We start from the raw sequence: 27,689 nt of genomic DNA on the forward strand, positions 1-27,689 counted from the left end.
GTCGGTTAAGCGTCCGACTTCAGCCAGGTCATGATCTCGCGGTCTGTGAGTTCGAGCCCCGCGTCAGGCTCTGGGCTGATGGCTCGGAGCCTGGAGCCTGTTTCCGATTCTGTGACTCCCTCTCTCTCTGCCCCTCCCCCGTTCATGCTCTGTCTCTCTCTGTCCCAAAAATAAATAAACGTTGAAAAAAAAAAGTTAAAAAAAAATACGAAATTTTGCTCTGATAATTGTCCTTAGCTAGTAATGAATCGGCTACATACATCTAATAACACGTGTTCTTTTCTGCACCGTTTCCTCAAATTTAGGATTACCTTTGTTTCTTTTTTCTTTTTTTTTAAAGTTTTTATTTATTTTGAGAGAAAGTGTGTGAGTTGGGGAGGAAAAGAGAGAGGAAGAGAGAGAGAATACCAAGCAGGCTGTGCACTGTGGGGCTCAAATCCACAAACCATAAGATCATGACATGAGCCAAAGTCAGACCCTTAACTATCCGAGCCACCCAGTTGCCCCCATTTTATTTTCTTTACCACTTTTCCTTTCACTATTTTTTGTCATGTCAGATTACCAACTTGAGCAAAATTTATAAGACTTGTTATAGCTTGTGTATTGGTAAAACTAATTTTAAAGACATCATATATGTACTTGACCAAGACATGGAAAAATCAGAAAATCTTGCCCACAAGTATATTTTCCTGTTTGCTGAGAAAGTTGATGAAGCTCTAGTTTTATAAAAATCAAACAAATGAGGGGCGCCTGGGTGGCTCAGTCGGTTGAGGTCTGACTTCAGCCAGGTCACGATCTCGCGGTGCGTGAGTTCGAGCCCCGCGTCGGGCTCTGGGCTGATGGCTCAGAGCCTGGAGCCTGTTTCCGATTCTGTGTCTCCCTCTCTCTCTGCCCCTCCCCCGTTCATGCTCTGTCTGTCTCTGTCTCAAAAATAAATAAACATTTAAAAAAAATTAAAAAAAAAAGAAACAAAAAAAAATATCAAACAAATGAAAACACAAAATTGACTCTCCAAGAGAACATGAGAGTAGGTCTGAAGATTAGGTGGTATAAATACTGTTTTGAGATGTTTACACAGTGGCTAGGAAACCTGCACTGACTGTAGAAGAGCATTTTAGAACTAAACATCTATTTGGTTATTTTACTTTTGAATAGGAATGATTAATTTCCTGCTGACCTTAGATACTAGAATTTTTGTTTCTGTTTTGTAGAGAATCTAACTTTGGACTTCTCTTTGTGTGTTTTTAAATGTATAATAGTTAATATAAATTTAAGGAAATAGAGCAAAAAATAAAGGAACTCTGGCAAGATACCATTCAAAGATGAGCATGTAACAATTAACCTTTTGAATTGTTCTCATTTTATTTTGAAAATAGTTGACAAATTATGTTTTTACCTTTCAGTTGGCTTAGGAAGAACAAGAAATGACAAATCCTTAGGTGTAAATAAATAGGAGAGGTCAAACCTTCTGATTTATTAAAGTAGTAGTGTTGTTCCAAAATGCCAGTTACATAACTGTCTCTAAAATTATTAGTTGATTTCCAGCACTAATTATTTTCTTCTCAACTCCTAAACTACTCATAGGTTTATTTAATCATTATTTAGCATGATCGGGGGTACCCATTATGTGCTTAGCATTGTACAAATACTAAGGTAAATATAAAATAGTATAATATATGGTCCCTGGCTTCAAGAAACTTGAATTCCAGCAGGGGAGACAAGACATCGATACCTTGTAAAACTAAAGTAACACAAAGGCACCTGGGTGGCACAGTCAGTAGAGCATAGGATTCTGGAGCTTGGGGTTGTGAGTTCAAGCCCCACGTTGGGTGTGGAGATTACTAAAAAATAAATAAAAGCTAAGTAACCCAAAGGTCCATCCACTGCAGAATAGATAAAAATGAATTGTCCATTTATTTAAATGAACATAAATATATTTTCTATACAGAATTAAAATGAACATTGTTATAAAACATGTGTGATTCTCATGTAATGTTCAGTACTGGAAGCCAGACACAAAAGACATACTGTGTGATTTCATGTATATAAAATTTTTAAAAAACTAAACTATAGTGTTTGGGTTTGTGTATTTAGGTGATTAAAACTATAAAGAAAAGCACAAAAGGGATTACCATAGTTGTGAGCATAGTGCCTACCTTTCTTTAGGAAGTGTGGGAAGTGGGGGGTTAGGTATTAGTGGTTAGAAAAGAACTTGAGCTTTCTGGGTACTAACGGTTTCCTGTTTCTGTACTTGCGGAAAGTTTCATGGATTCTTCACTTAGAGATAAGTCATTGAGTTTTTTTCACTTTTGTTTCATGCACTCTTCTGTGTGTGTCTTATATTTCACAATTCAAAAGATTTTTAGAGAAGTAAACAACAGTAAAAATCCCAAGTTTTCCATGTTAGAACGGTAAAAAAGCCAAGAGAGTTGGAAGGAAGAGAGATCATCATGGGGGAAGAATAGGAGGTAGTAAAACAAGCTGGACCTTTAAGAAAGGTAGGACTAATGTAACTGGAGTGAAGGAAACATATTCTGGATGAGGGAACCTGCAAGTATGAGCTTGATAAGTTTGGGAGATAAGTAACCACTATGACTGAAGTAGGTGGCATTCTTGGAGAACAAGGAGAGTCAAAATTGGCAAATTAGATTCAGACTATAGAGTGTGGCAGATTTTTGAATGCTAGGTAGAGACTTTTAGACTCTTTATTTATTTTTATTTTAATTCCAGTGTCGTTACATACAGTTTTATATTTAGGAGTATAACATAGTGATTCAACAATTCTGTGCATTACTCAGTGCTCATCACGATAAATGTACTGTTTATTCCTTTGACCTAATTTCACCCATCTTCCCAGCAACCTCGCCTCTGGTAACCATCAGTTCGTTCTCTATAGTTATAGATTCTTTCCTTTAAGTAATGCGATCAGCCGAATGAAAAGAGCAAAGCCCATTTCATTTTTGTGTACAAATTAATGACTTAGTGATATTTTTACTCTATGTTCTTTGTGAGTATATGTTTTGATATGTATATAATTTCTTGTTTTTGCATGGCTTTAGGTTTGTGGCACGTAAAAAAACAAAACAAAACAAAACCACCTTCTAAGTGTTAAACTTTGTATTCCAAAGTCCCAAAATTAAATTTTGCTGAAGATTTCCATAGGATTCTTGTTTATAACCCAATACTATGCAGGGACAATAGTCCCTACTTTTGAAATCATTTATAGTCTAGTGGGATGAGAGTGGCTGGAGAGGCTGGAAGGGCGATAGGGAAAGTCAGCAGACCATTGCAGTGCATGTGATATATGTGTGACTGTGTTGTGGGGACTGAGGGAACAAAGAGGAAAGAAACCCAACCCAAGTGGGTGGTAGAGAGTGCTAGTGGGATAGGGGAGGAAAGAGATACTGGGAAAGACTTCTGGGAGGTGATAACTCTTAACCTGAATTCTGAAGATGAGCAAGAGTTAGTTTGTGAAGAGAAACAAGTTCTAGGGGGAAAAAAATCAGCTGAATACTTGTGATAGTTTCAGTGATTTGCAACTGGAATCACAACAGATATTTAAAAACATCTCATCTCCTTTAAATGAACTCAGTTGTTTTGAAACTCAACTACCAAAACTTAGCTGGGCATTCAGTTCTGTATTTTATTGTTTAACCTTTCTAAAATTGTGAAATACAGCGTATCTAGAAAAATATATAAAACACATATCGTGGGGTCATCCTCTTGTACCCTTCCCTGATCACATGCTACTGCACTTCCTGCTACTCTGAACATGTATATATATCCTTAAACAATGTATTTTAGTTTTGCATGTTTTTAAACTGTATGTTATTCGATTATGCTGTTACGTATCTATCGATTATACTGTTACGTATTCTTTTGCTCAATATTATGTTTGAGATTCATCCCATGTTGTTGCATATCATTTAATTTAATTCAGTTCATTGGAATATAGTATTTCAGTTATATCAGTATACCACTATTCATTCATTCTCATGGTTAACAGACATTCAGGAGTCCATTATAGACAGTGCTGATAAGAATATTCTTGTATTTATCAGTTATGTTCTTTCAAACAATGCCACTATTCATATATATAGAAAAATGATAAATCAGGGGTATCTGGGTGGCTCAGTCAGTTAAGCGTATGACTCTTCATTTCGGCTCAGGTCATGACCTCACTCACGGTTTGTGAAATCAAGCCCAGTATGAGGCTCTGCGCTGACAGATTTTTAAATTTAAAAAAAAAAAAAAAAAAAAAAGATTCTCTCTTTTCCTCTGCTCCCTCCCCCACTCTCACTCTTTTTCTCTCTCTAAAGAAAAAAAAAGGAAAGGAAAAGTTGCTGGGTCCTAAAATATTTTATTAAAATCAAAAGTTTAAAAGTCTCATTTAGGTCACTGCCTGGTCTTTTAGTTTCCTGATTGCACAAAATGAACAATAAATCCCTTGTCAGTAGTTTTTGCCATTGTAAATAGAGCAAGTGTATCAGAAAGACTTGTTTGTCAGGTTTTGTGGTTTTTTATTAACATAGGCTGTTAAAAAAAAAAAACAGAACCTTTTTTTTTTATTATTATATCCATTCATATAACCCCCCAAATTTACTATTGGTACAAAAAGAAGAAAAATGGAAGACCAAAGTCCTATTTTAACAGTAGGAAATATAGTTTAAGCTATTTAATTGAGAGGCCTGCCTCTCCGTATACCTCCAACCCCTAACTGCACACTGTTCTCTTTCAACATATCTGGCATGGATATTAAGATAAAAACCACCTACTTATATTTGGACCTTTGGCTGTAGCCACTGAACCTATACATTTGATGTGAGCCAGTCCATGTCTTTGTGTCCTTTTTTTGTGTGTTTATCCAACTTAAGAGTCTTCAAAACAATTTGCACTTTCTCATGCTTGATCCTGCAAGGCAAACATCATCTTCTCTTTATGAAAGCAAAATCAGATGGTTAATTGGCCAAGAAGTGATGGAATTTATGTTCAAACTGACTCCAAGTACAGTTTAAGAAGGGGCATGCTTGCAAAACACGTATCACATATTTTTCTGTATTTCTTGCCAAACAAAGAAAATTGTTCAGGATTGTTAATGCTTAGTGGAAAACCAAATATTTCATCTCCTAAAATAGTTTTATATGGAGTTTATACCTCCTATAGAGATAAAAGATTATTATGTCCTGCAGTAATTTTTGGCACAAGTTATTTTTCTCAAGCTTTATCCGTGGTTTTCTTATTCCAATATGTAATTCCCTAGCAAAGCCCACTGTGTTTTGTTTTGTTTTGTTTTGTTTTGTTTTAGCAAAGCGCACTCTTAAAGACTTTGGGATCCCATAAAAATATTAAGTTGACATCAATAATGGCAGAATAAGAGAAAGTACCATTTAGCAATTCTCAATGATACAATTTTATCTTAGTTTCATCCTACTACCTCACATTTTAAGGAGGAAATATGAAAGTCCTACACATTTTTTCTCTTTTCTTTCTTCTGTCAAACAAGATACCCTGGTCATAAGAAACAATAAGTCCAGGGGTGTCTGGGTGACTCAGTCGGGTAAGCATCTGACTCTTGATTTCCACTTGGGTCATGATCTCACGGTTAGTGGGCTCGAGTCCCGCATCGGGCTATGTGCTGAGAGCTGGAGCATACTCCGGATTCTCTCTCCCTCTCTCTCTGCCCCTCCCCTGCTCATGCTCTCTCTCGCTCCCCAAATAAGTAAACTTTAAAAAAAAAAAAAAAAAAAGTAAACATATAAGAAACAATAAGTCCAATAAGAAGTTTCAATAATCCAATTTACAAAATGAAAAGTGTTTAGAGGCAGCAAATGAGGGGTGCCTGAGTGGCTCAGTTAAGCATCTGACTCTTGATTTCGGCTCAGGTCATGATTTTAGAGTTCATGAATTCGAGCCCCACATCAGGGATTCTTGGGATTCTCTCTCCCTCTCTGCCCTTCTGCTCCTCACACACTTTCTCACTCTCAAAATAAATAAGCTTTAAAAGAGGCAATAAATGATATTTATTATAACCATATCTTCAGAAAGTCTAGTGTGTAAATAAATAGGCATTATATATTTCTTCTCAGTTCACAATGACAGCCATAGATTAGATCCCATGTCATACATTTTTCTTATGGAAGGAAGAGGAGACTATTATACTAAAAAGATACAAATGAGTAGGTAGGGTTCTTTAATTTTATTTTTTTAGGTTTATTTCTTTTTGAGAGAGCGCGCGCGCGTGCACGAGCAGGGGAGGAGCAGAGAGAGAAGAGAAAGAGGATCCCCAAGCAAGCTCCACGCTATCAGTGTGGAGCCCGACTCGGGGCTTGGACTCCCAAACAGTGAGGTCATGATCTGAGTTGAAATCAAGAGTCAGGACACTTGTGGGGGGTGGGGGGAGAAGAAAGAAAAAAAAAAGAGGACATCTTAACCAACTGTGCTGGCCAGGCACCCCTTTCTTTAACTTTAAAGCTAAGACCAAATGAATACACAAGCTTCTTTTAGATTTTTGTGCAGGAGTATGTTGTATTAAGTTTGCTAGGGCTGCCATAACAAAATACCACAGACTGGGTGGCTTAAACAACAGAATTTTTTCCCCCATAGTTCTGGATGCTTGAAGTCCAAGATTTCGTTTCTCCTGAGGCCTCTTTACTTGGCTTACAGATGGCCATCTTCTCACTATGTCCTTATATGGTTGTTCTTCTGTACATGCATCCCTAGTGTCTCTGTGTCCAAATTTCTTCTTCTTATAAAGACCAGTCAGATTGGAGTAGGGCCTCCTTAAAAGCTTTATTTACTTAATCACCTCTTTCAAGGCACTATCTCCAAATACAGTCACATTCTGAGGTACTGGGGATTAGGGTTTCAACATATGGATTCTGGGGAGACACAGTTAACCCCATAAAAATGATTTAGAAGAGTTGAGAGGAAGTGGGAAGGTTTTAGAGATAATTTTGTAATATTTACTTATATCCACCTGGAGTGCAGTTCAACCTCAGGAAGTGTCATTAAAACTGTATAATGATGTGATGTTTCCTTTAGTTCAAGTCAGGCACCATTTATTGAGCACCTGCTCTGTCCAAGCTACTGAATAAAGTAAGGAAACAGAAATAATTAAGATGTGTTTATCTTTCATCAAGAAGCATTTGAATCTGAAATGGGAGAAAAGATATGTATACAATAACGGTACTACTAGATACAGTATGTAAGTGCTGTAAGAAAGGTACAAAAAGTGCTATAAGAACATGGAAGAGAAAGACAAAAATCATGGAAGAGGAGGAAATTCCTTGGAGGTTACTCGTTACTTTCTGTGTTTGCTCTCTCCTATTCACAGTTGTCCAGAAGGTTTAAGGTGGGAATGGCAAATAGAAAAAACTACTGAGGCCTGGGTGGCTCAGTCAGTAGAGCTTCCAACTCTTGATCCCAGAGTTGTGAGTTCAAGCCTCACATTGGGAATGGAGCGTACTTAATAGAGACTGAATAAAGTGTCTTCAGGTTTTCATGTGTTCATTGGTGGATTGTGCTCACCCTTCTTTATGGTATTATTGACTTCTTTTAAAAATCGGTCTAAGAGGGGGCGCCTGGGGGCTCAGTCGGTTGAGCGTCCGACTTCAGACTTCAGCTGGGGTCATGATCTCACCGTTTGTGGGTTCGAGCCCAGCGTCGGGCTCTGTGCTGACAGCTCCGAGACTGGAGCCTGCTTCAGATTCTGTGTCTCCCTCTCTCTCTGCCCCCGCCACCCTGCTCACATTCTGTCTGCCTGTCTCTCAAAAAGAAATAAAACACTAAAAGAATTTTTTTTAATTTAAATAAATAAATAAATAAATAAATAAATATCGGTCTAAGATTAAAAAAAATCTTTATTATTTTAAAAGTAAAATATGGGGGCGCCTGGGTGGCGCAGTCGGTTAAGCGTCCGACTTCAGCCAGGTCACGATCTCGCGGTCCGTGAGTTCGAGCCCCGCGTCGGGCTCTGGGCTGATGGCTCAGAGCCTGGAGCCTGTTTCCGATTCTGTGTCTCCCTCTCTCTCTGCCCCTCCCCCGTTCATGCTCTGTCTCTCTCTGTCCCAAAAATAAATAAACGTTGAAAAAAAAAAGTAAAAAAAAAAAAAAAAAGTAAAATATGTTTATACTAAGAAATTGAGATAAAAGTCTACATGAGAGAACTTAATGATAGGGCTGTGAAATATGGGGATATATGCATTTGTCAAAACAAACTGAACATCTGTGCATCTCATTCTATATAAATTATACCTCATTTTTTTATAAAAACTTTAAAAAAAATTTTTTTAACATTCATCTATTTTTGAGAGACAGAAAGTGAGTGGGGGAGGGGCAGAGAGAGAGGGAGACACAGAATCAGAAGCAGGTTCCAGGCTCTGAGCTGTCAGCATGGAGCCTGACGCGGGACTCGAATTCACCAACCGTGAGATCATGACCTGAGCTGAAGTTGGATGCTTAACCGACTGAGCCACCCAGGTGCCCCTATAAAAAGTTTAAAGAAGAGAATAAAATTCACCCATAATCTCACCCCTGAAAAGTAATTGCTATTAAAATATTTATAGAAAAATCCTTATAGACTTTTCTATGTACCTCTTAATAATCTTTCTTAGCAGTCTTGTAGGAGATACCTCTTATAATAAAGAAATGTTTGAAGTTCAATAATTCCTTCAATGAGTTTCACTTCATTTTCTCTTTCTTATGTTAAATTTAAGTAAAATTATATTTATTACATTTTACTTTTAAAATAGCACAAGTAGAATGATTTATTCCATTTTTTAAAAAAGTGATAAGTGTGATGTTACTTGAATTTTACATAAAAGGGAAATTAAAGTTAAACTGAATCTTGCTTTTGTTCATCACAAAATACTATTTACTAAAAGGCCCACTAAAGATTAAAAAAAAAAAAGATCTTATGAAAAACATAAAGCTATGTATGTGTGGACCTTGTTTGGCTGTTGATTGAAACAAACCAGCTATATAAAAATATGTATTGGGGCGCCTGGGTGGCTCAGTTGGTTTAGCGCCTGACTTCAGCTCAGGTCATGACCTCGCAGTCTGTGAGTTCAAGCCCCGCATCGGGCTCTGTGCTGACAGCTCAGAGCCTGGAGCCTCCTTCAGATGCTGTGTCTCCCTCTCTCTCTGCCCCCACCCCTACACGCACACACACACACACACACACACACACACACTCATTCTCTCTCTCAAAAATAAATAAACATTAAAAAAATATGTATTAAACAATTGATGGAATTTGAAGGCTAACTGAATATTTTATAAAATTAAGGAATTCTTGTTAATTTTTAGGTATGATATTAGTATTACAGTTTTTTTTTAAAAACCTGCATGTCTTGGGGAGAGTATGGTGATTTTTATAGATGATATGTTACAATGACTGGGATTTGTACTGAAATAATCTGGGGAGCAGGGACATGTATAGATGAGAGATGTGTATATATTGATAGCTGTTGAAGCTAGGTCATGGGTACATAGAGGTACATAATCTCTCTCTTTGGTGTGTGTTTGAGAATGTTAAGCCAAAGATGTTAAAAAGAAAAAAACAAGACATTTTCTTAACCACATGATTCCATTTTACATCATATCCTATTGACTCCCTGTTATGAAAGGTGATGAGATTACAAACTGTGTGGCTCACAGTTTGTTCTACCTCTATTCCCCAGTATTTTGTGACAATTTATAATATATACATTCTGTCATTTCATAATTCATACAAAGCTGTTCTGTGAAGGATAGCCCCAAAATTGAAGTTGGGGAAGAAGCATATGGGGAAATTAGTGGTTAGGAGAGAAGAAATGTGTATTGTGTGTTTAAAGAAAAATCTGGTTTTACATAAGCCCAAGAGATAATAGGATGATGAAATTTATGCATCATATTAATTTTTTAAGATTTTTTTTTCTTTCCAATTTTTCTGAAATATATATACACTGCTTTTTAATCAGGGAGAAAAAGCTGTTTGAAAATACAAGGTGTATCTACATTTACCTAGTTTTGTTCTTCTGAGGTTTGAACATACTATACTTACCTTTAAGTGTTTTTAAATCTATTTTAAATTATTTGAGAGTTGTGTGTGGGGCACCTGGGTGGCTCAGTTGGTTAAGCATCTGACTTCGGCTCAGGTCATGATCTCACAGTTTGTGGGTTCCAGCCCCACATCTGGCTCTGTGCTATCAGCTTAGAGCCTGGAGCCTACTTCACGTTTTGTCTCTCTCTCTCTCTCTCTCTCTCTCTCTCTCTCTCTCTCTCTCTCTGCCCCTCGCCCGCTCATGCTCTCTCTCTGTCTCAAAAATAAATAAAACATAAAAAAAAATTTTTTTTACTTTTTTTTTCAATATATGAAATTTATTGTCAAATTGGTTTCCATACAACACCCAGTGCTCATCTGAAAAGGTGCCCTCCTCAATACCCATCACCCACCCTCCCCTCCCTCCCACCCCCATCAACCCTCAGTTTGTTCTCAGTAAAAAAAATTTTTTTAATTAAAAAAAAAAAGTTGTGGAGGAATAGATTTAGGGCCACATACATGTTTTCAGATTTTTCCTCCCCTTAACTATCTGTTTTCTTCTTTTCTCTTTGGATACTGTGTAGCAGTGAAAATTCCTTTTTCTCATAAATAACAGATTGTGGGAAAAGAAAATCATAGAGATTTCTGCTTTTGGTGCTACAATCACTTTTAAGTTTTTTAGAGTAAGAAATTAAGGATATTCGGGGCGCCTGGGTGGTTCGGTTGAGCGTCCGACTTCGGCTCAGATCATGATCTCACAGTTTGTGAGTTCGAACCTCACGTCGGGCTCTGTGCTAACAGCTCAGAGCCTGGAGCCTGCTTCGGATTCTGTCTCATTCTCTCTCTGCCCCTCCCCTGCTTGTGCTCTGTCTCTCAAAAATAAATAAATGTTAAAAAAAAAATTAAACAAAAAAAGAAGTGAAGGATATTTTTCTTGGCCAGAATGTGATTTAAACCTTATGAAGGAATATTCAAAGATGACCAGTTGCTTTCCTTTATTTTGAATCTCTCTTTCACTGACAAGGCATTATCATGTTTCCTTTTTAATTTTCTGAACTTTTGACGATGGTTTTATTTTAAGGAAAAAAAACTTCAACTGAAGTTGAGAAAATTTATAACCTGATCATTATGACTAGCTTTGCATCTTTCACCCAACTTCCTTTTTTTTTTAATATGAAATTTATTGTCAAATTGGTTTCCATACAACACCCAGTGCTCATCCCAACAGGTGCCCTCCTCAATGCCCATCACCTACTTTCCCCTCCCTCCCACCCTCCTCACCCAACTCCCTGAATAAGCCTGAAAGGACATCATCTTCACGAAGCTGATTGAGAAATTTTGTTCATTTGTCTGGGTTAATAGTCCAGCCTCTCAGTAATGCTGAAGTCATGTGTTAAACCAGAATAACATCCAGGTCACAGTTCCTCATTCCCCCTTATGATTAAGCAGAGTTAGGTTTTAATGCTTAATCTCTTTTATGAAATATTTCTATTGGCAGGGGCTCCTGGGGGTTCAGTTGGTTAAGCGTTCCATTCTTGATTTTGGCTAAGGTCCATGATTTCAGGGTTGTGGAATTGAGCCCCTACATTGGGCCTCCTTGCTGACAGCTTGGGGCCTGCTTTGGATTCTCTCTCTCCCTCTGTCTCTCTGTGCCTCTCTCCCATGGTGTGAGTTCTCTCTCTCAAAATAAATATTAAAAAAAAAAGGGAAGAAAGAAAAACAGCACATTAACTCTTCTTAAGGTAATTTTTTAAAGGAAAAAAACTAGTTTTGCTTGTATAATTTTCATTTTTGATAATTCTTTTTTTTTTTCTGGTAATTCTTGACGTCCCCCAGAGGTTATCATACAGACACTGAGCATATAGAAAAAGATTTCAAGAAAACATAGTAAGATTCCTTCTCTTATGTAAGGTTGAAGCAGTTTTAATGTTGAATCTTCAGATTTGGTGGAAAGGAAGATTTTTTTCTGATATTTTTCCTAATGAACATATTTGCTCAGTGTAGGTAACTTGGAAAAATTACAAAACCATTTTTTAATGTTTATTGATTTATTTTTGAGAGAGATGGAGAGCATAAGCAGGGGAGGGGCAGAGGCAGAGAGAATCTGAATCAGGCTCCAGGCTCCGAGCTGTCAGTGCAGAGCCGGATATGGGGCTTGAACATATAAACCGTAAGATCATGACCTGAGCCAAAGTTAGATGCTCAACTGACTGAGCCACCCAGATGCCCCACAAAACCATTTTTTAAAGCAGGCTCATTCTTTTAAAGTAAGATATTTTGTGTAATTGTGATAATTTTGAATACACAATTATGTATTTGGCTGTTTTTGATTAAACTTTATCATAGGAATTTTCTAACATTTTTAAAAACTCCTTGTAAGCATAGTTTTTAATGATGCTTTAAGTTTCTTTGTTTTCTGTCCTCTTTTTACCCCAAGCAGGCAACTTTAAAATCTTTAACCTTTGAGTTGTTTTAAGGTGTGTCTTTAAGGAAGTTTGGATAAAAAATACTAGACCAGGTGGAAAAGCATAAAATGTTGACTGTCTGAATTTATGGAAGTCTCAATGCCCAACCTTTTATAAGAATAAAGTAACATTATCAAAAATGTAAATATGTACAATCTTTGACCCCAAAATTTCCTGTAGGCATTTATTCAACAGAAATACCAACAATAAATATTTCTTTATAGCATTTTTGTGTGTGTCTGTGATGACAAAAAACTGTAAGCAAATGTACACCAGTAAGGGCTTGGATAGATAAATTATAGTACATCTAAAGTGCACTGCTAGGTAGCCATTACAGTGAATGAGGTAAATCTATATTCATGTGAGAAGATAGCCAAAATAATGGGTGAGTGAAAAAGTTGCCACTCAGTGTGATCTCATTTCTGTAAATAATACTGAGATAGGATAGGCATATAAAATCTAGAAAATATGCACTAGACTATTAACCCCTCCAGATAAACTTCCATGTTGTAAATTACACGTTTCTTTTGTTGTTGTTGTTGTTGTTGTTGTTGTTGTTTATTTATTTTTGAGACAGAGACAGAGCATGAACAGGGAAGGGGCAGAGAGAGAGGGAGACACAGAATCTGAAGCAGGCTCCAGGCTCTGAGCTGTCAGCACAGAGCCTAATGGAGATCTACGAACTGTAAGATCATGACCCAAGCGAAGCCAGATGCTTAACTGACTGAGCCACCCAGGCACCCCTGTAAATTACACATTTCTATAATGTGATCTCTTTTCCTGTCTTTTCTTTTCTTTTCTCTTATACGATCATTTATTATGTTTATAGATGTTATTATAGATGGTTTGAGAATTCACCAGTTCAGCTAGATAGATTTATTTGGGGGAATATGGACCTTAGAATTATAATTATTTTTTAAAACTCTGCATATTTTTAAGCTTTTTTTCTATTATATATGACTCGATAAAAAGAAAGTTTAAAAAAACTCATTTGAGGAGTTTTACATTAGATCCTTGGATGGGAATGATATTCAGAAACATAGTGTCTACATCCTGCTGTTCATTGTTTCTTTATTTACAGTTCTCACTTACAGTTCTGATGACAATCTGACATCACTGTTCCTGAAACAGAAGTTATATGGTCAGGAAGAAATGAGAAAACAAACAAATTAGTTTCCTCTAATTGCTTTAATACTGGCTGATGTGTTTGCACACCTGTTGAGATTTATAAAATCACCAAGATTATATAAAAGTTATGCTTAAGTAAATTATGTGTTCTAAAGCAAGTGCAGTTTAACCTTAAATCCTTAAAAAAGCCTACTCCCTCCTTAAAGAGGAGTTGTAAATTATGACTCTTTTGGAGTAGCCAGATGCAGGTAATGGATGGAACTAACCCCAGCTTTGAATCTAAGATCAGGCCCTCAGGAAATGCGAGTCCGTCTAAGGGTGTTTATGGTTCAAACTGAGCTTTTGCCAAGTTAACATATTTACTTTCTTTTTTGTCTTGTTTTTTGTGTTCTGTTCTGTTTTGTTTTGGGTTGGTTTTTGTTTTTGTTTTTGTTTAAGGTTAACATATTTACTTTCAATCCTAAATTTACGCTGTCAAGAAACATTTATTGAGAAATACTGTGTATCAGTCAGATACTCTCTCCTTAAGGAATTTATAGTCTACCGTGGACAATTGATTACAATGTGATAAAACAAATGATAAGGGAGAAGTATATATAGGCACACCCAGGCGGGGAACCTAACCTAGAGGGTGGAGTTGAAGGAAAGACATGGTTAGAGAAGGTACATGGAAGATGTGATTCCTGGAAGCCATCCTTAAGAACAAGGGGAGTTGGGGGAAGAAGGATATTGGTTCTTCTGGACAGAGAGAACAATGTGTGTACAAAGGCCAGTAGGCAAAAATGATACATTAAGCGTACTTGAGATAGCTCTGGGGGCTCAGATAGTTCTGGCTCTGTTGGAGGAGCATCCAACTCAGTCTCACAGTTGTGAGTTTGAGCCCCGTGTTGGATGCAGAGATTACTAAAAAAGATAAACCAACTTAAAATAGTTCTGGAAAGTTAAGCCCTAGTGTTCAAGGAGAAGGGGTCAGAGAGAGACCAGTGAGCATTTTCTTAGCTTGAGTGCTATCCTAAGGAATTTGGACTGGAGGAGCATTTGAAATATTTTTAATCAAACTTAAAATCCCAGAGGTGATCAATAAACAGATGAGAAAACCAGATTGCCCTAGGACAAATTACCAAATCAGTCCTGACATCCAGGAATTGGGTAGTCAGGAATAAACTGCAGTGTTGAAATAAAACGGGGAAGCTAGGTCTAAATATGATCCCAGTTGGGGGCACCTAGCTGGCTCAGTCAGTGAAGCAAGTGACTTTTGATCTCAGGGTTGTGAGTTTGAACCCCACATTGGGTATAAAGATTACTTAAAAATAAGATATTTTGGGGTGCCTGGATGGCTCAGCATCTGAGGCGTCCTATTCTTGGTTTTGGCTCAGGTCATAATCTTACCATTTGTGAGTTTGAGCCCTGCACAATGTGTATCCTGCTTGGGATTCTCTCTCTCTCTGCCCCTCCTCTGCATGTGCTCTCTCTCAAAATAAATAAATAAGCTTTAAAAATATATATACAATAAAATCTTTTTTAAAAAATAAAATAAATGTGGTCCCAGTTGTGTGGCAGTCCTCCAATCCCCCCCTCCCTATGCCTGATTCTCAGCAGAAGCAAATATAGCTCTTCCTCTCTGAAAGAAGACATCTTTAATTTAGGCCTCCAGGATCTCATAGATTCACACCAAAAAAAATTGAATATGAGCCACTTCTTAATCAAATGCCAAATGTACAAAGAAGCAAATACCCACAAGAAAGAAACAGCAGAAATAGCAAATAATAGGTCATTCGTGGACCTCAGATATTAAAATGACCAGATGATATAAAATATCTCTGACATTTTTAAAGAAATAAAAGAATCACAAAATGAATAACAAAAATAACTGATCACAAGTGAGCAAGCAAATGTGAAAAATAACTACATAGAACTTTTAGAAATCAAAGTTGAAATCAGAATCTCATGGTTACACATTAGATATAGATGGAGAGAGAAAATTGGAAGCCAGATATAAAATAACTCTTCAGAAAGCAATTTAGAGACAAAGGAAATGGAAAATATGAAAGAGAGTTAAAGATATGGGGGTTAGGATAAGAAAGATTGATGTCCCACAAGGAAAAAATAAAACAGAGGAGAGTCAAATTTCTTAGAGATAAAAAGTGAGAAATTTTGAAAACTAAGAAATGGACCTATAGAAACAGGAAGCATATGCCAAACAGGATAAGGAAATTCACATAAAGTCATGTCATAGTCGAACTGCAAAACACCAAGGGAGAAGATCTTAAAGAACCTGAGAAAAAAAAGACAAGTCAATCACACCTACAAGAAACCACAATCAATGAGAATGATACATTTCTCACTGCAACAATGGAAGCTAGAAGAGGAGGACTTCATATGGTCAGTGTGATAAAACTATCAACCTAGAATTTTATGTCTGGAGAAACTATCTTTAAAAAAACAGTGGTGAAATAAAGACCTTTCAGATAAAATAGAGTTTGCCTCCAACAGATTTTCACTTAAGGAAATTCTACTTTAGGAAGAAGGAAAATGGTACCAGAAAGGAGGTCTGAGATGCAAGAAGGAATGGTGAGCAAAGACATTGGTAAGCATCTGAGTAAATCAGACCTGTATAAAATAATGATAATGCCAATAATAATGTCTAACGTGAGGTGGTTAAAAAAAAAAAAAAGAGGGGCGCCTGGGTGGCGCAGTCTGTTAAGCGTCCAACTTCAGCCAGGTCACGATCTCGCGGTCGGTGAGTTCCAGCCCCGCGTCAGGCTCTGGGCTGATGGCTGGGAGCCTGGAGCCTGTTTCCGATTCTGTGTCTCCCTCTCTCTCTGCCCCTCCCCCGTTCGTGCTCTGTCTCTCTCGGTCCCAAAAATAAATAAAAAACGTTGAAAAAAAAAAAAGAAAGAAAAGGAAAAGAAAATATTGGTCAACTAGAAGAGTGGTTAAATATTGATTTGTTTTAAAAATATGGGGCACCTGGGTGGCTCAGTCAGTTAAGCATCCAACTTCAGCTCAGGTCATGATCTCACGGTTCATGAGTTTAAGCCCTGCATCAGGTTCTGCACTGATAGCACAGAGCCTACTTGGGATTTTGTCTCCCTCTCTCTCTGCTCCCCGCCGCCCGCCCCCCGCCATTTGCTCTCTCTCTCTCTCTTTCAAAGTAAAATAAACTTTAAAAAAATACTAAATAAAAATAAGGTGGAGGGTGTGCCTGGGTGGCTGAATCAGTTTTAGCATCCAACTCTTGATTTTGGTTCAGGTCACAATCCCAGGTCATGAGGTCGAGCCCCGTGTTGGGCTCTGTGCTGAGCGTGGAGCCTGTTGGGATCCTCTTTCTCCCTCCCTCTCTCTGCCCCTCTCCTGTGTGCTTGTGTGCTCTCTCTCTCTCTCTCTCTGTCAAAAATAAACATGCATTGGGGCGCCTGGGTGGCGCAGTCGGTTAAGCGTCCGACTTCAGCCAGGTCACGATCTCGCGGTCCGTGAGTTCGAGCCCCGCGTCGGGCTCTGGGCTGATGGCTCAGAGCCTGGAGCCTGTTTCCGATTCTGTGTCTCCCTCTCTCTCTGCCCCTCCCCCGTTCATGCTCTATCTCTCTCTGTCCCAAAAATAAATAAACGTTGGGAAAAAAAAAATAAATAAACATGCATTTAAAAACAAATAAAATAAAAAATTTTAAATACTGATTTTTTTTTGAGAGTGTGAGAGAGACAGCATGAGTGGGGGAGGGGCAGAGAGAGAGAGAGAGATAGAGCGAGAGAGGGAGGGAGACGGAGACACAGAATCCGAAGCAGGCTCCAGGTTCTGAGCTTTCAGCACAGAGCCTGATGCGGGGCTCCAACCCATGGACTGCGAGATCATGACCTGAGCCAAAGTCGGACTGAGCCACCCAGGCGTCCCTAAAATACCGATTTATGTAGCAATCCTTAAAGGTGATGCTTTAAAGCCATGCTAGAACCTCCCTGCCAACATCTCACCCAGCTTCTCTCCAAGAGGGAGTGCTACACCAAAACGTAGAGTGTTAGACGACGGGTCTGATACTTTTGGTGGGTCTTCTTGTGTTAATCATAACTCCTTGCTTACAATCCTCAGGATTCAATATTGCCTTTCAGTAAAAGTTCAGAGCATCAAGACTTCCCACAGCCAACTTGATCTTATGTCCTTGAGTTAGATCTCTAAACATATTTGATATCTCCTTCCTTTATACTTTTACTTAGAATGCTCTCTTGAAAAATAAGTAGAATTTGAATGATTTATCTTCATCTGGAAAACCCTCCCTCACTGCTAAATTCAACCTATTTTTCAAACCTCAGTTCAAGTCCCATGAAAGTTTCTGACTAGCCCAAAAGTGGTTATAATTTGAAAAACTATCATCTAAACCAAACATCCAGTAGTCATTTTTGCCTGTCTCCTGCTTTTTCAATTGAGCTTTTATTTAAAATTTATATTATTATAGGGGCACCTGGGTGGCTCAGTCGGTTGAGCTTCCGACTTCAGCTCAGGTCATGATCTCGCAGTCTGTGAGTTCAAGCCCGTGTCGGACTCTGTGCTGACAGCTCGGAGCCTGGAGCCTGCTTCAGATTCTGTTTTTTCCCTCTCTCTCTGACCCTCTCCCGTTCATGCTCTGTCTCTCTCTGTCTCAAAATAAACATTAAAAAAAATCATTTTAAAAATATTTAAATTTATATTATTATAGAACTTTCTTCAAGTTTGCATGGTCTTTCCAGTTAGATTTTTAGTTTCTTAAGACAGTGGGTATTTCTTCTATGTCTTTGTACCCCTCTAGCTCCTAACTAAAGGAAACCAATATTTAAGTGCCTACTATAAGCCAGGTTCTCTACTAAATGCTTTCTTATACAGGACACCTGATTTATTCCTCACAGCAAACTTATAAAGATAGATATTAGTGTCCACATTTTATAGATGAGGACATTGCACTTGAGAAATAACATACCCAAAGCATTTACATAGTCAGTGGCAGAGCTGGATTTCTACCACATCATCCATCAAAATGGCTTGCAAATAATCCATGTCTTGGAGGAGTAAAAGGCTCAGATGGTTTATACATTTTTCTGCTAATATTGATACTCCGAAATTTAGAATGTCATGAAAACAGATTTCAAAAAAGCTAAAATTCTTTTCAAAAATTACAAATTGACCTGCCAATTATTAACTAGGAGCTGAACCCTGGGAATTCACAAAGAGCTTGAAGTCAGAAAATCTTATTTCGGGCGTTTAGACGAAGGGAATTAAAGAGAGATTCTGTTATTTTATGCTTTGAGTACACGTAATGTGACATGAAATGAATCACAATGAAATGAACCATCCTTAAGGTGCCTGCTGCTAGCCCTTTCAGAACATTCTTTTCTTTTTATTCCCCTTCTCTAGGGTTACACATCTTTCTGGAATGACTGCATATCATCTGGCCTGCGAGGGGGCATCCTGATAGAGCTGGCCATGCGGGGTCGAATCTATCTGGAACCCCCCACCATGCGTAAGAAGCGACTACTGGACAGAAAGGTGCAACAGCCTTGTGAACATTCTCCTGACTTATGAAAGAGCAGATACCAATGGTCCATTTTGGAGAAATGGGAAGATCTGAGTAGTGAGACAAGATAAATATCACTGACTCAGCTGTCCCATTGTCTAACAGGTTTAATTAACCTATAGCAGAGGGAGAAATTCAAGTATCCATTATCTAAAGAGTTACAAGAAGTTTATGGTTTTGTCTTTTTATGCAGAAAAATCACATTTAGGATGCTGTTGATTGTTACTCCTCTGTATCTATAACTATAACATTATGAAATAGAGTGTTATATAGGAGGAGGGCAAACACCTGGGTTGGGTGCAGTCTTTGTTTAATTCTGGTCATGCTCAGATAACATTAGAGTTTTCTCCTTCCATTTATAGCAAGTCCTCTCCACCATATGAGCTTGACTCCCATCTCTGTTTTCTTACTATGTATTTTTTCCACTCATAACTTCATTTTCATACTCTTAACTCTACCAAAACTACATTCTTCAGTGTCACCAGCAGGCTCTATGCCCATCATGGCGCTTGAACTCACAACCCTAAGATCATGAGGCTCTACTGATGGAGCCAGCCAGGCACCCTATCACCAGCTTCTCTTTTGTCTTCAATTTATTTTTCTCTCTTAACCTATACGTGGCATTTGACATTTTTTGACCACCTCCCCCTACTTGAAATTTTCTCCATTCTTGGCCTTTGTTATATTACATTTTCTTGCTTCTTGCCTGTACCCTATTTCTTTTTTTTTTTTTTTAATGTTTATTTATTTTTGAGAGAGAGAGAGAGTGCAAGCAGAGGAGGAGCAGAGAGGGAGACACAATCCAAAGCACGCTCCAGGCTCTGAGCTATCGGCACAGAGCCCGACAGGCTCAAACCCACAGACTGCAAGATCATGACCTGAGCTGAAGCTGGACGCTTAACCAACTGAGCCACCCAGGCATCCCGCCTGTACCCTATTTCTTATGCTTCTCCATTCCTTAACATCTGAGTCTCAGTTTGCATCCTTTTGCATACCTTTCTTTCCTTTTGGAGATACCATTTATCTTCTAGCTTTATCTATCACCTCCATGATATTAACCTATCAAATCTGAGGCCTGTCTTCTTTTTCTACCCCTCGGAACATATTTAACTCTTGACTAGACATTTCAACTTAGCTATCCCTTATGAGTTAAAACCAAACTTATCCACTTTTGCCCTAAAGTAGCTTCCTCTTCTTTTTTACCTTTATTAATTGTTTCACAGGTTAGTTTTCCAGACCTAAAGAGTTATTATTACATATTTTCTTCCTGATCATTTATATCCAGTTTGTCACTAGGGCCCACTTCAAATGTTATTTCTTTCTCCCCACTATCACTCCATACTAGATATTAAACTTCTTGAGAACAGGGATAGTGTGTTATGTTGTTTTGCATTTCCTACAACATTTGACCCATAATGTATATACAGTATATTGAAAGATTCTAATTTGAATTAAGGGAATGAACCAGGGTCCCTTGTTTCTTCTTTTATTTATTTATTTATTTATTTATTTATTTATTTATTTATTTTCTGTTTGGAATTCAAATCTTTTTTTTTTCAATATATGAAATTTATTGTCAAATTGGTTTCCATACAACACCCAGTGCTCATCCCAAAACCTTGTTTCTTCTTTTAAAGGTATTGCTAAAGTCAGATAGCCCAACAGGAGATGTTTTACTGGATGAAACTCTCAAACACATCAAAGCAACTGAACCCACAGAAACCGTCCAGACATGGATAGAGCTACTCACAGGTAAGATGGCTCAAAATGGCTAAAAAAATCCCACACTTTATAATCTTTATCCTACTAGTTCAAGCAGTGGAATACAGGAATTCAAGATGCTGGGTAAGAAATGTATGGCTCACTGTTTAACTGTATTTAAAGAAGGACAGAAAAGACATGGTTAATCAATACATAAAGTTTTCCAAAGCTCTATCTTACGTCCACCACCCCACCACACAAGCTCTTTAATAGTATTCTCCACAAGAAAAAACTTCAACATTTTTTTTAAATGTTTGTTTATTTCTGAGACAGAGAGAGACAGAGCATGAGTGGGGGAGGGGCAGAGAGAGAGGGAGACACAGAATCCGAAGCAGGCTCCAGGCTCTGAGCTGTCAACACAGAGCCCGACAAGGGGCTCGAACTCACAAACCATGAGATCATGACCTGAACCGAAGTTGGTTGCTCAACCCACTGAGCCACCCAGGCGCCCCAAACATTTTTATTGATTCATAATTCACACCATATAGTTGACCCATGGAAAGTACACAATTAAGTGGATTTGAGTATATGCACACAATTGAACAGTCACCATCACAGTCCTAATTTACAACATTTTCATCACCCCAAAAATAAACCCCATACTCATTAGCGATTTTTCCCAAGCCTCCTGCCCAGCTCCAGGCAACCGCTAATCTACATTCTGTCTCTATTGATTTGCTTATTCTCAATATTTCATATAGAGGAAATGTACAACTTTTTTTTGACCGGATTAAGGTAATATTTAAAGTTCATCCATGTTTTATCATGTACCAATACTTTATTCTCTCCCCTTTTTTTTTTAAGGGTAAATTCAAAAACTTTTATATAAGTAAGCAGATCTATGGCATAAAATTTTAGGAGAATCTTCCATGGGGCACTTTGAGGTCACAGCCAGTGTCACCTTCTGGAACAGTTTTTTTTTTATTGAAATTTTAATCGAGGTATCTGTACATTCACATGAAGTTGTAAGAAATAGTACAGAGAGATCCCTTATACACTCTACCCAGAATCCCTCAGTGATGACCAGTTACAAAACTGTAATATAATATGACCTCTAGGATATTGACATTGATACATTCTACCAATCTTACTAGAACTTCCCCAGGTTTACCTTGACTCCTTTTTGTTACCAAATAATACTTCACTGTATAGATGTACCACATTTATTTATCAGTTCATCAGTTGATAAACATTTGGATTATTTCCACTTTTTGACTATTATGAGTAATGCTGCTGTGAACATACCTGGACATGTTTTTGTGTGGATATGTTTTAGTTACTTTGGGGTATATAGTTAACATTTTTTACTGTGGTAGAATACATATAATATAATCTTTATTGTTTCAACCATTCATAAATGTATAATTCACTGACATCAAATACATTCACAGTGTTATGTAACCATCACCTCTGTCTACACCCAAAGCTTTCTCATCATCCCAAACATCCCTCTTTCTCCCTGTCCCCCCATGCCCTGGCAACCTCTTTTCTGCTTGTTGTCTTTATGAATTTGCCTCCACCAGGTAACTCATATAAGTGGAATCATGCAATATTTGCCCTTCTGTTATCTGGCTTCTTTTACTAAGCATAATGTTTTCAATGTCCATTCATGTTGTAGCATGTATCAAAATCTCATTCCTTTTTCTGGCCAAATAATATTCCAGTGTATGGATATACCACATTTTGTTTGTTTATTTATTTTGAGAGAGAGCGTGCATGAGTATGAGCAGGGGAGGGACAGAGAGAGAAGGAGAGAGAGAATGTCAAACAGGTTCCACACTGACAGTGCAGAGCCCAACGCAGGGCTTGATCTCACAAACTCTGAGATCATGACCTAAGCCAAAATCTAGAGTTGAACGCTTAACCAACTGAGCCATGTGCATGCCCCACCACATTTTTTTTATTCATTTCATTTGTTGATGGACCCTTGAGTTGTTTCCACCTTTTGGCTATTGTGGATAATGCTGCTATGTACATTAATATACAAATATCTATTCAAGTCCCTGCTAGTCATTCTTTTGAATATATATCTGAGAGTAGAATTGCTGGCTCATATGATAGTTCTGTTTTGAGAAACCACAAAACTGTTTTCTACACAGGCTGCACCCCTTCTCGCCAACCCTGCATAAGGGTTCCAGTTTCTCCATATTGTCATCAACACGTTCTATTTTTAGCTTTGTTGAGGGTTTTTTGTTTGTTTGTTTGTTTCTTAAAGTTTATTTTGAGAGAATGAGAGAGTGGAGGAGGGGCAGAGAGAGAGAGTGAGAGAGAATCCCAAGCAGGCTCTGTGCTGTCAGCGTGGAGCCTTATACAGGGCTCAGTCCCACAAACTGATATCATGACCTGAGCCAAAATCAAGAGCTGGACATTTAACTGACAAAGCCACCCAGGTCCCCCTGTTTTGTTTTGAATTATAACCATCCTAGTAGGCATGAAGTGGTATCTCATTATGGTTTTGATTTGCATTTCCCTAATGTCCAGTGATGAGCATCTTTTCATGGGCTTATGGGCCATCTGTATATCTTCTTTGGAAAAATGTCTATTCCAGTCTTTTGCCCGTTTCTTTAATTGAGTTCTGTTGTTGTTATTGTTGAGTTTTGGAAGTTCTTTGTATATTCCGGATATTAATCTCTTATCAGATATGTCATTTACAAATATGTTCTCCCATTCTGTAGGTTGTTTTCTCAACTTTTTGATGGTAGTCCTTGATGCACAAAAGTTCTTGATTTTGATTAAATTGAATCAGTTTATCTATTTTTTCTTTTGTTCCTTCCACTGTTGGTTTTATATCCATGAAAAGACTGCCCTTTCCCCCATTGAATGGTCTTGGTAGCCTTGTTGAAAATAAGTTGATCATCAATCTGAGGATTTATTTCTGGACTCTCTGTTCTATTGCATTGATCTGTGCTTGTCCTTATGCCTATACCATACTATTTAACTTACTATAGCTTTGTAGTAAGTTTTGAAGTTGGGAACACAACTTTATTGTTTTTCTTTTTTGTTTTTCTTTTTTTTTTTTTTTTTAATTTTTTTTTCAACGTTTATTTATTTTTGGGACAGAGAGAGACAGAGCATGAACGGGGGAGGGGCAGAGAGAGAGGGAGACACAGAATCGGAAACAGGCTCCAGGCTCCGAGCCATCAGCCCAGAGCCCGACGCGGGGCTCGAACTCACGGACCCTGAGATCGTGACCTGGCTGAAGTCGGACGCTTAACCGACTGCGCCACCCAGGCGCCCCTAACTTTATTGTTTTTCAAGATTGTTTTGGCTGTCTGGGTCTCATGAAATTCCATATGAATATGAGGATCAGCTTTTCCATTTTGGTGGGAAAGGCTTTTGGAATCTTGTTAGAGATTGTGTTGAACCTGTGGATCTCTTTGAGTGATACTGACATCTCAAAAATGTCAACTCTTCCTGTTCATTAAAATGAGATGTCTTTCCACTATTAATGTCATCTTTAATGTTTTTCAGCAATGTTATATAGTTTTCAGCATATAAATCTTTCACCTCCTTGGTTAGATTTATTCCTAAATATTTAATTCTTTTAGACACTATTATAAATGGAACTGCTTTCTTAATTTCCTTTTCAGATTGTTCATTACTGGTATATAGAAACAACTGATATTTGTGTGTTTTTTTTTGTACCCTGCAACTTATCTGAATTAGTTTATTAGCTCTAGTAGCACTTTTGTGTACTCTTTGGAATTTTCTCTACAGTTGGCCCTTGAGCAACGTGCGCAGGTCCACATCTTTGTTTCTTCTCTAACAGCTCTGGTTGCAGTAGGGAAAGCAGGCATCGTTATGTTGTTCATGACCTTTGAGGGAAAACTTTCGGTCTTTTACTATTAAATGTGATGTTAGCTGTGCATTTTTATACCCTTTAAGTATACCCTTTATTCTGGGGCACCTGGGTGGCTCAGTCGGTTGGGTGTCTGACTTTGGCTCAGGTCATGATCTAACGGTCTGTAAGTTCAAGCCCCACGTTGGGCTCTGCGCTGACAGCTCAGAGCCTGGAGCCTGCTTCCAATCCTGTCTGTCTGTCTGTCTGTCTCTCTCTCTCTCTCTCTCTGCCCTTCCCTCACTCACACTCTGTCTCAAAAATAAAGAAATAAAAACACTAAAAAAAAAGTATACCCTTTAGGGGCACCTGGGTGGCCTCCGACTTCGGCTCAGGTCATGATCTCACAGTCTGTGAGTTCGAGCCCCGCGTTGGGCTCTGTGCTGACAGCTCAGAGCCTGGAGCCTGCTTTGGATTCTGTGTCTCCCTCCCTCTCTGACCCTCCCCCATTCATGCTCTGTCTCTGTCTCAAAAATAAATAAATATTAAAAAAAAATTTTTTTTTAAAGTAAACCTTTTATTCTGTTGAGAAATTTTCCTTTTGTTCCTAGTTTTCTGGGAGTTTTAAATCATGAAGGTGTATTCATCTTTGTCAAATGTCTTTTCTGAGTCAAGTGAGATGACTGGCTTTTTTTTTTTTTTCTATTAATGTGATGTATTATTACATTGATTACTTGAGGCATAATTGACATACAACATTGTATTCGTTTCAGGTATAGAATACATTGATTCAGGATTAGTATATTGTGAAATGATCACAGTATGTTTACTTAACATCCATCACCATATATAGTTACACATTTTTTTTCTTGTGATGAAAACTTTTAAGATCTCTCCTAGCAACTTTCAAATATACAATACAGTGTTGTTAACTATAGTCACCATGCTGTTTATCACATCCCTAGGACGTATTTATTTTATAACTAGAAGTTTGTACCTTTTGACTACATTCACCCATTTTGCCCACCCCTGCCTCTGGCAACCAGCAATCTGTTCGCTGTATCTATGAGCTTTTTTGTTTTGTTTTTGAGTTTTTTTTTTTTTAAGATTTTATTTTTAAATAATCTCTATACCCAACGTGAGGCTAGAACTTAAAACCCTGAGATAAGAGTCACACACTCTACCAACTGAGCCAGCCAGGCATCCCTTTTGGATTTTTGTGTTTTAGATTCCATATATATAAGTGAGATCATACAGTATTTGTCTTTCTCTGTCTCACTTATTTCACTTAACATAATGCCTTCAGAGTCCATCCATGTTGTTGCAAATGGAAAGATTTCTTTTTATGGCTGAATACTATTCCACTGTATATATATACACATTTTCTTTAGTCATTCAACCATCAATGGACACTTAGGTTACTTCTATGTTTGGCTATTGTAAATAATGCTTCAGTGGACATCAGAGTGCATAAAGTTATTATTTTCATTTCCTTTGAATAAATACCCAGAAGTGAAATTGCTAGATCATATGATAGCTCTATTTTTAACTTTTTAGGAACCTCCATACTGTTTTCTATAGTGGCTGCAACAATTTACATTCCCACCAACAGTCACAAAGGTTCTCTTTTCTCCATATCCTTTCCAACACTTGTTATTTCTTGTCTTTTTGATAATAGGCATTCTAACATGTGTGAGGCGATTTTCATTGTGATTTGATTTGCACCTGATGACTAGTGATATTGAGCAATTTTTCATGTACTCGTTGGCAATCTGTATGTCTTCTTTGGAAAAAGTCTATTCAGATCCTTTGCTCAGATTTTTTTTTATATATATATAACATTCCTGGAATAGATTTTACTTGTTCATGATAAATAATCCTTTTAATATGCTATTGGATTCAATTTGCTAATATTTAATTAAGGATTTTGCATCTATATTCATAAGGGTTATTGGTCTGTAATGTGATTTAAAGTGAGTTTCTTGTAGATAGCATATAGTTGGGTCATGTTTTTTAACCCATTCTGCCAATCTTTGTCTTATGACTGAATTGCTTAATCCATTTACATTTAAATTAATTATTCGTGAGGAGACACTTCTACCATTTTGCTATTTGTTTGCTGTATGACCTATAGGTTTTTGTCCCTCATTTCCTGCATTACTGTCTTCTTTTGTGTTTAGGTGATTTTTTATAGTGAAACATTTGTATTCTCTCTCATTTTATGTAGATATCATCTTGGTTGCTACATGGGATTTAACATCCTAGAGTTAGAACAACCTAATCTGATTTTATACCAATTTCAATGACATAGAAAAACTCTGCCCTGATATAGCTCCATTCCACCCTCTTTCTGTTTTGATGTCACAGATTATTCCTTTATACATAGTATGCCCAATAACATAGATTAATAATTATTTTGATGTATTTATCTTTTAAAGCATATAGAAAATAAAAAGTAGTGTCACAAACCAATACTAGTTTTTATAGTTGTACATATATTTACTTTTACTGGAGATATTTATTTCTTCATACTGCTTCTAGTTACTGTCTAGCTTCCCTTCATTTCTTTCTTATTTTTTTATGTTTATTTATTTTTGAGACAGAGAGAGAGTGTGTAAGCAGGGGAGAGGTGGAAGGAGGAGGAGACACAGAATCTGAAGCAGGTTCCAGGCTCTGAGCTGTCAGCACAGAGCCCAAAGCAGGGCTCAAACCCAGGAGCCACGAGATCATGACCTGAGCCAAAGTCGGACACTTAACTGACTCAGCTACCCAGGTGCCCCTAGCTTCCCTTCATTTCAACTGGCAGGGCTCCTTTTTAGTATTTCTTGCGTGGCAAGGCTAGTGGTAACAAATCCCCTTGGTTTTTGTTTATCTGGGAAAGTCTTAATTTCTCCCTCATTTTTGAAGGACAGTTTTTCTGGATATAGAATTCTCATTTGACAGGTTTTACTTTTTTCTTTTCTTTTCTTTTCTTTTCTTTTCTTTTCTTTTCTTTTCTT

The 27,689-nt window shown here is 37.7% G+C and overlaps 1 protein-coding gene across 2 annotated transcripts in view; it reads left to right on the forward strand.

Moving 5' to 3' along the window:
• Window positions 1-27,689, forward strand: part of GOLPH3L (golgi phosphoprotein 3 like) — a 61,438-nt gene that overhangs the window by 26,929 nt on the left and 6,820 nt on the right. For both annotated transcript variants that reach the window (XM_040461219.1, XM_040461218.1), the window contains 2 exons: window positions 18,992-19,123; window positions 20,789-20,903. In XM_040461219.1, coding sequence (XP_040317153.1) covers window positions 18,992-19,123; window positions 20,789-20,903 — 247 coding nt within the window. The remainder of the gene's footprint in view (window positions 1-18,991; window positions 19,124-20,788; window positions 20,904-27,689) is intronic.

The sequence above is a fragment of the Herpailurus yagouaroundi genome, unplaced genomic scaffold, assembly GCF_014898765.1.
Source record: "Herpailurus yagouaroundi ecotype Mexico unplaced genomic scaffold, PumYag 254, whole genome shotgun sequence".
Classification (NCBI taxonomy): Eukaryota; Metazoa; Chordata; class Mammalia; order Carnivora; family Felidae; genus Herpailurus; species Herpailurus yagouaroundi.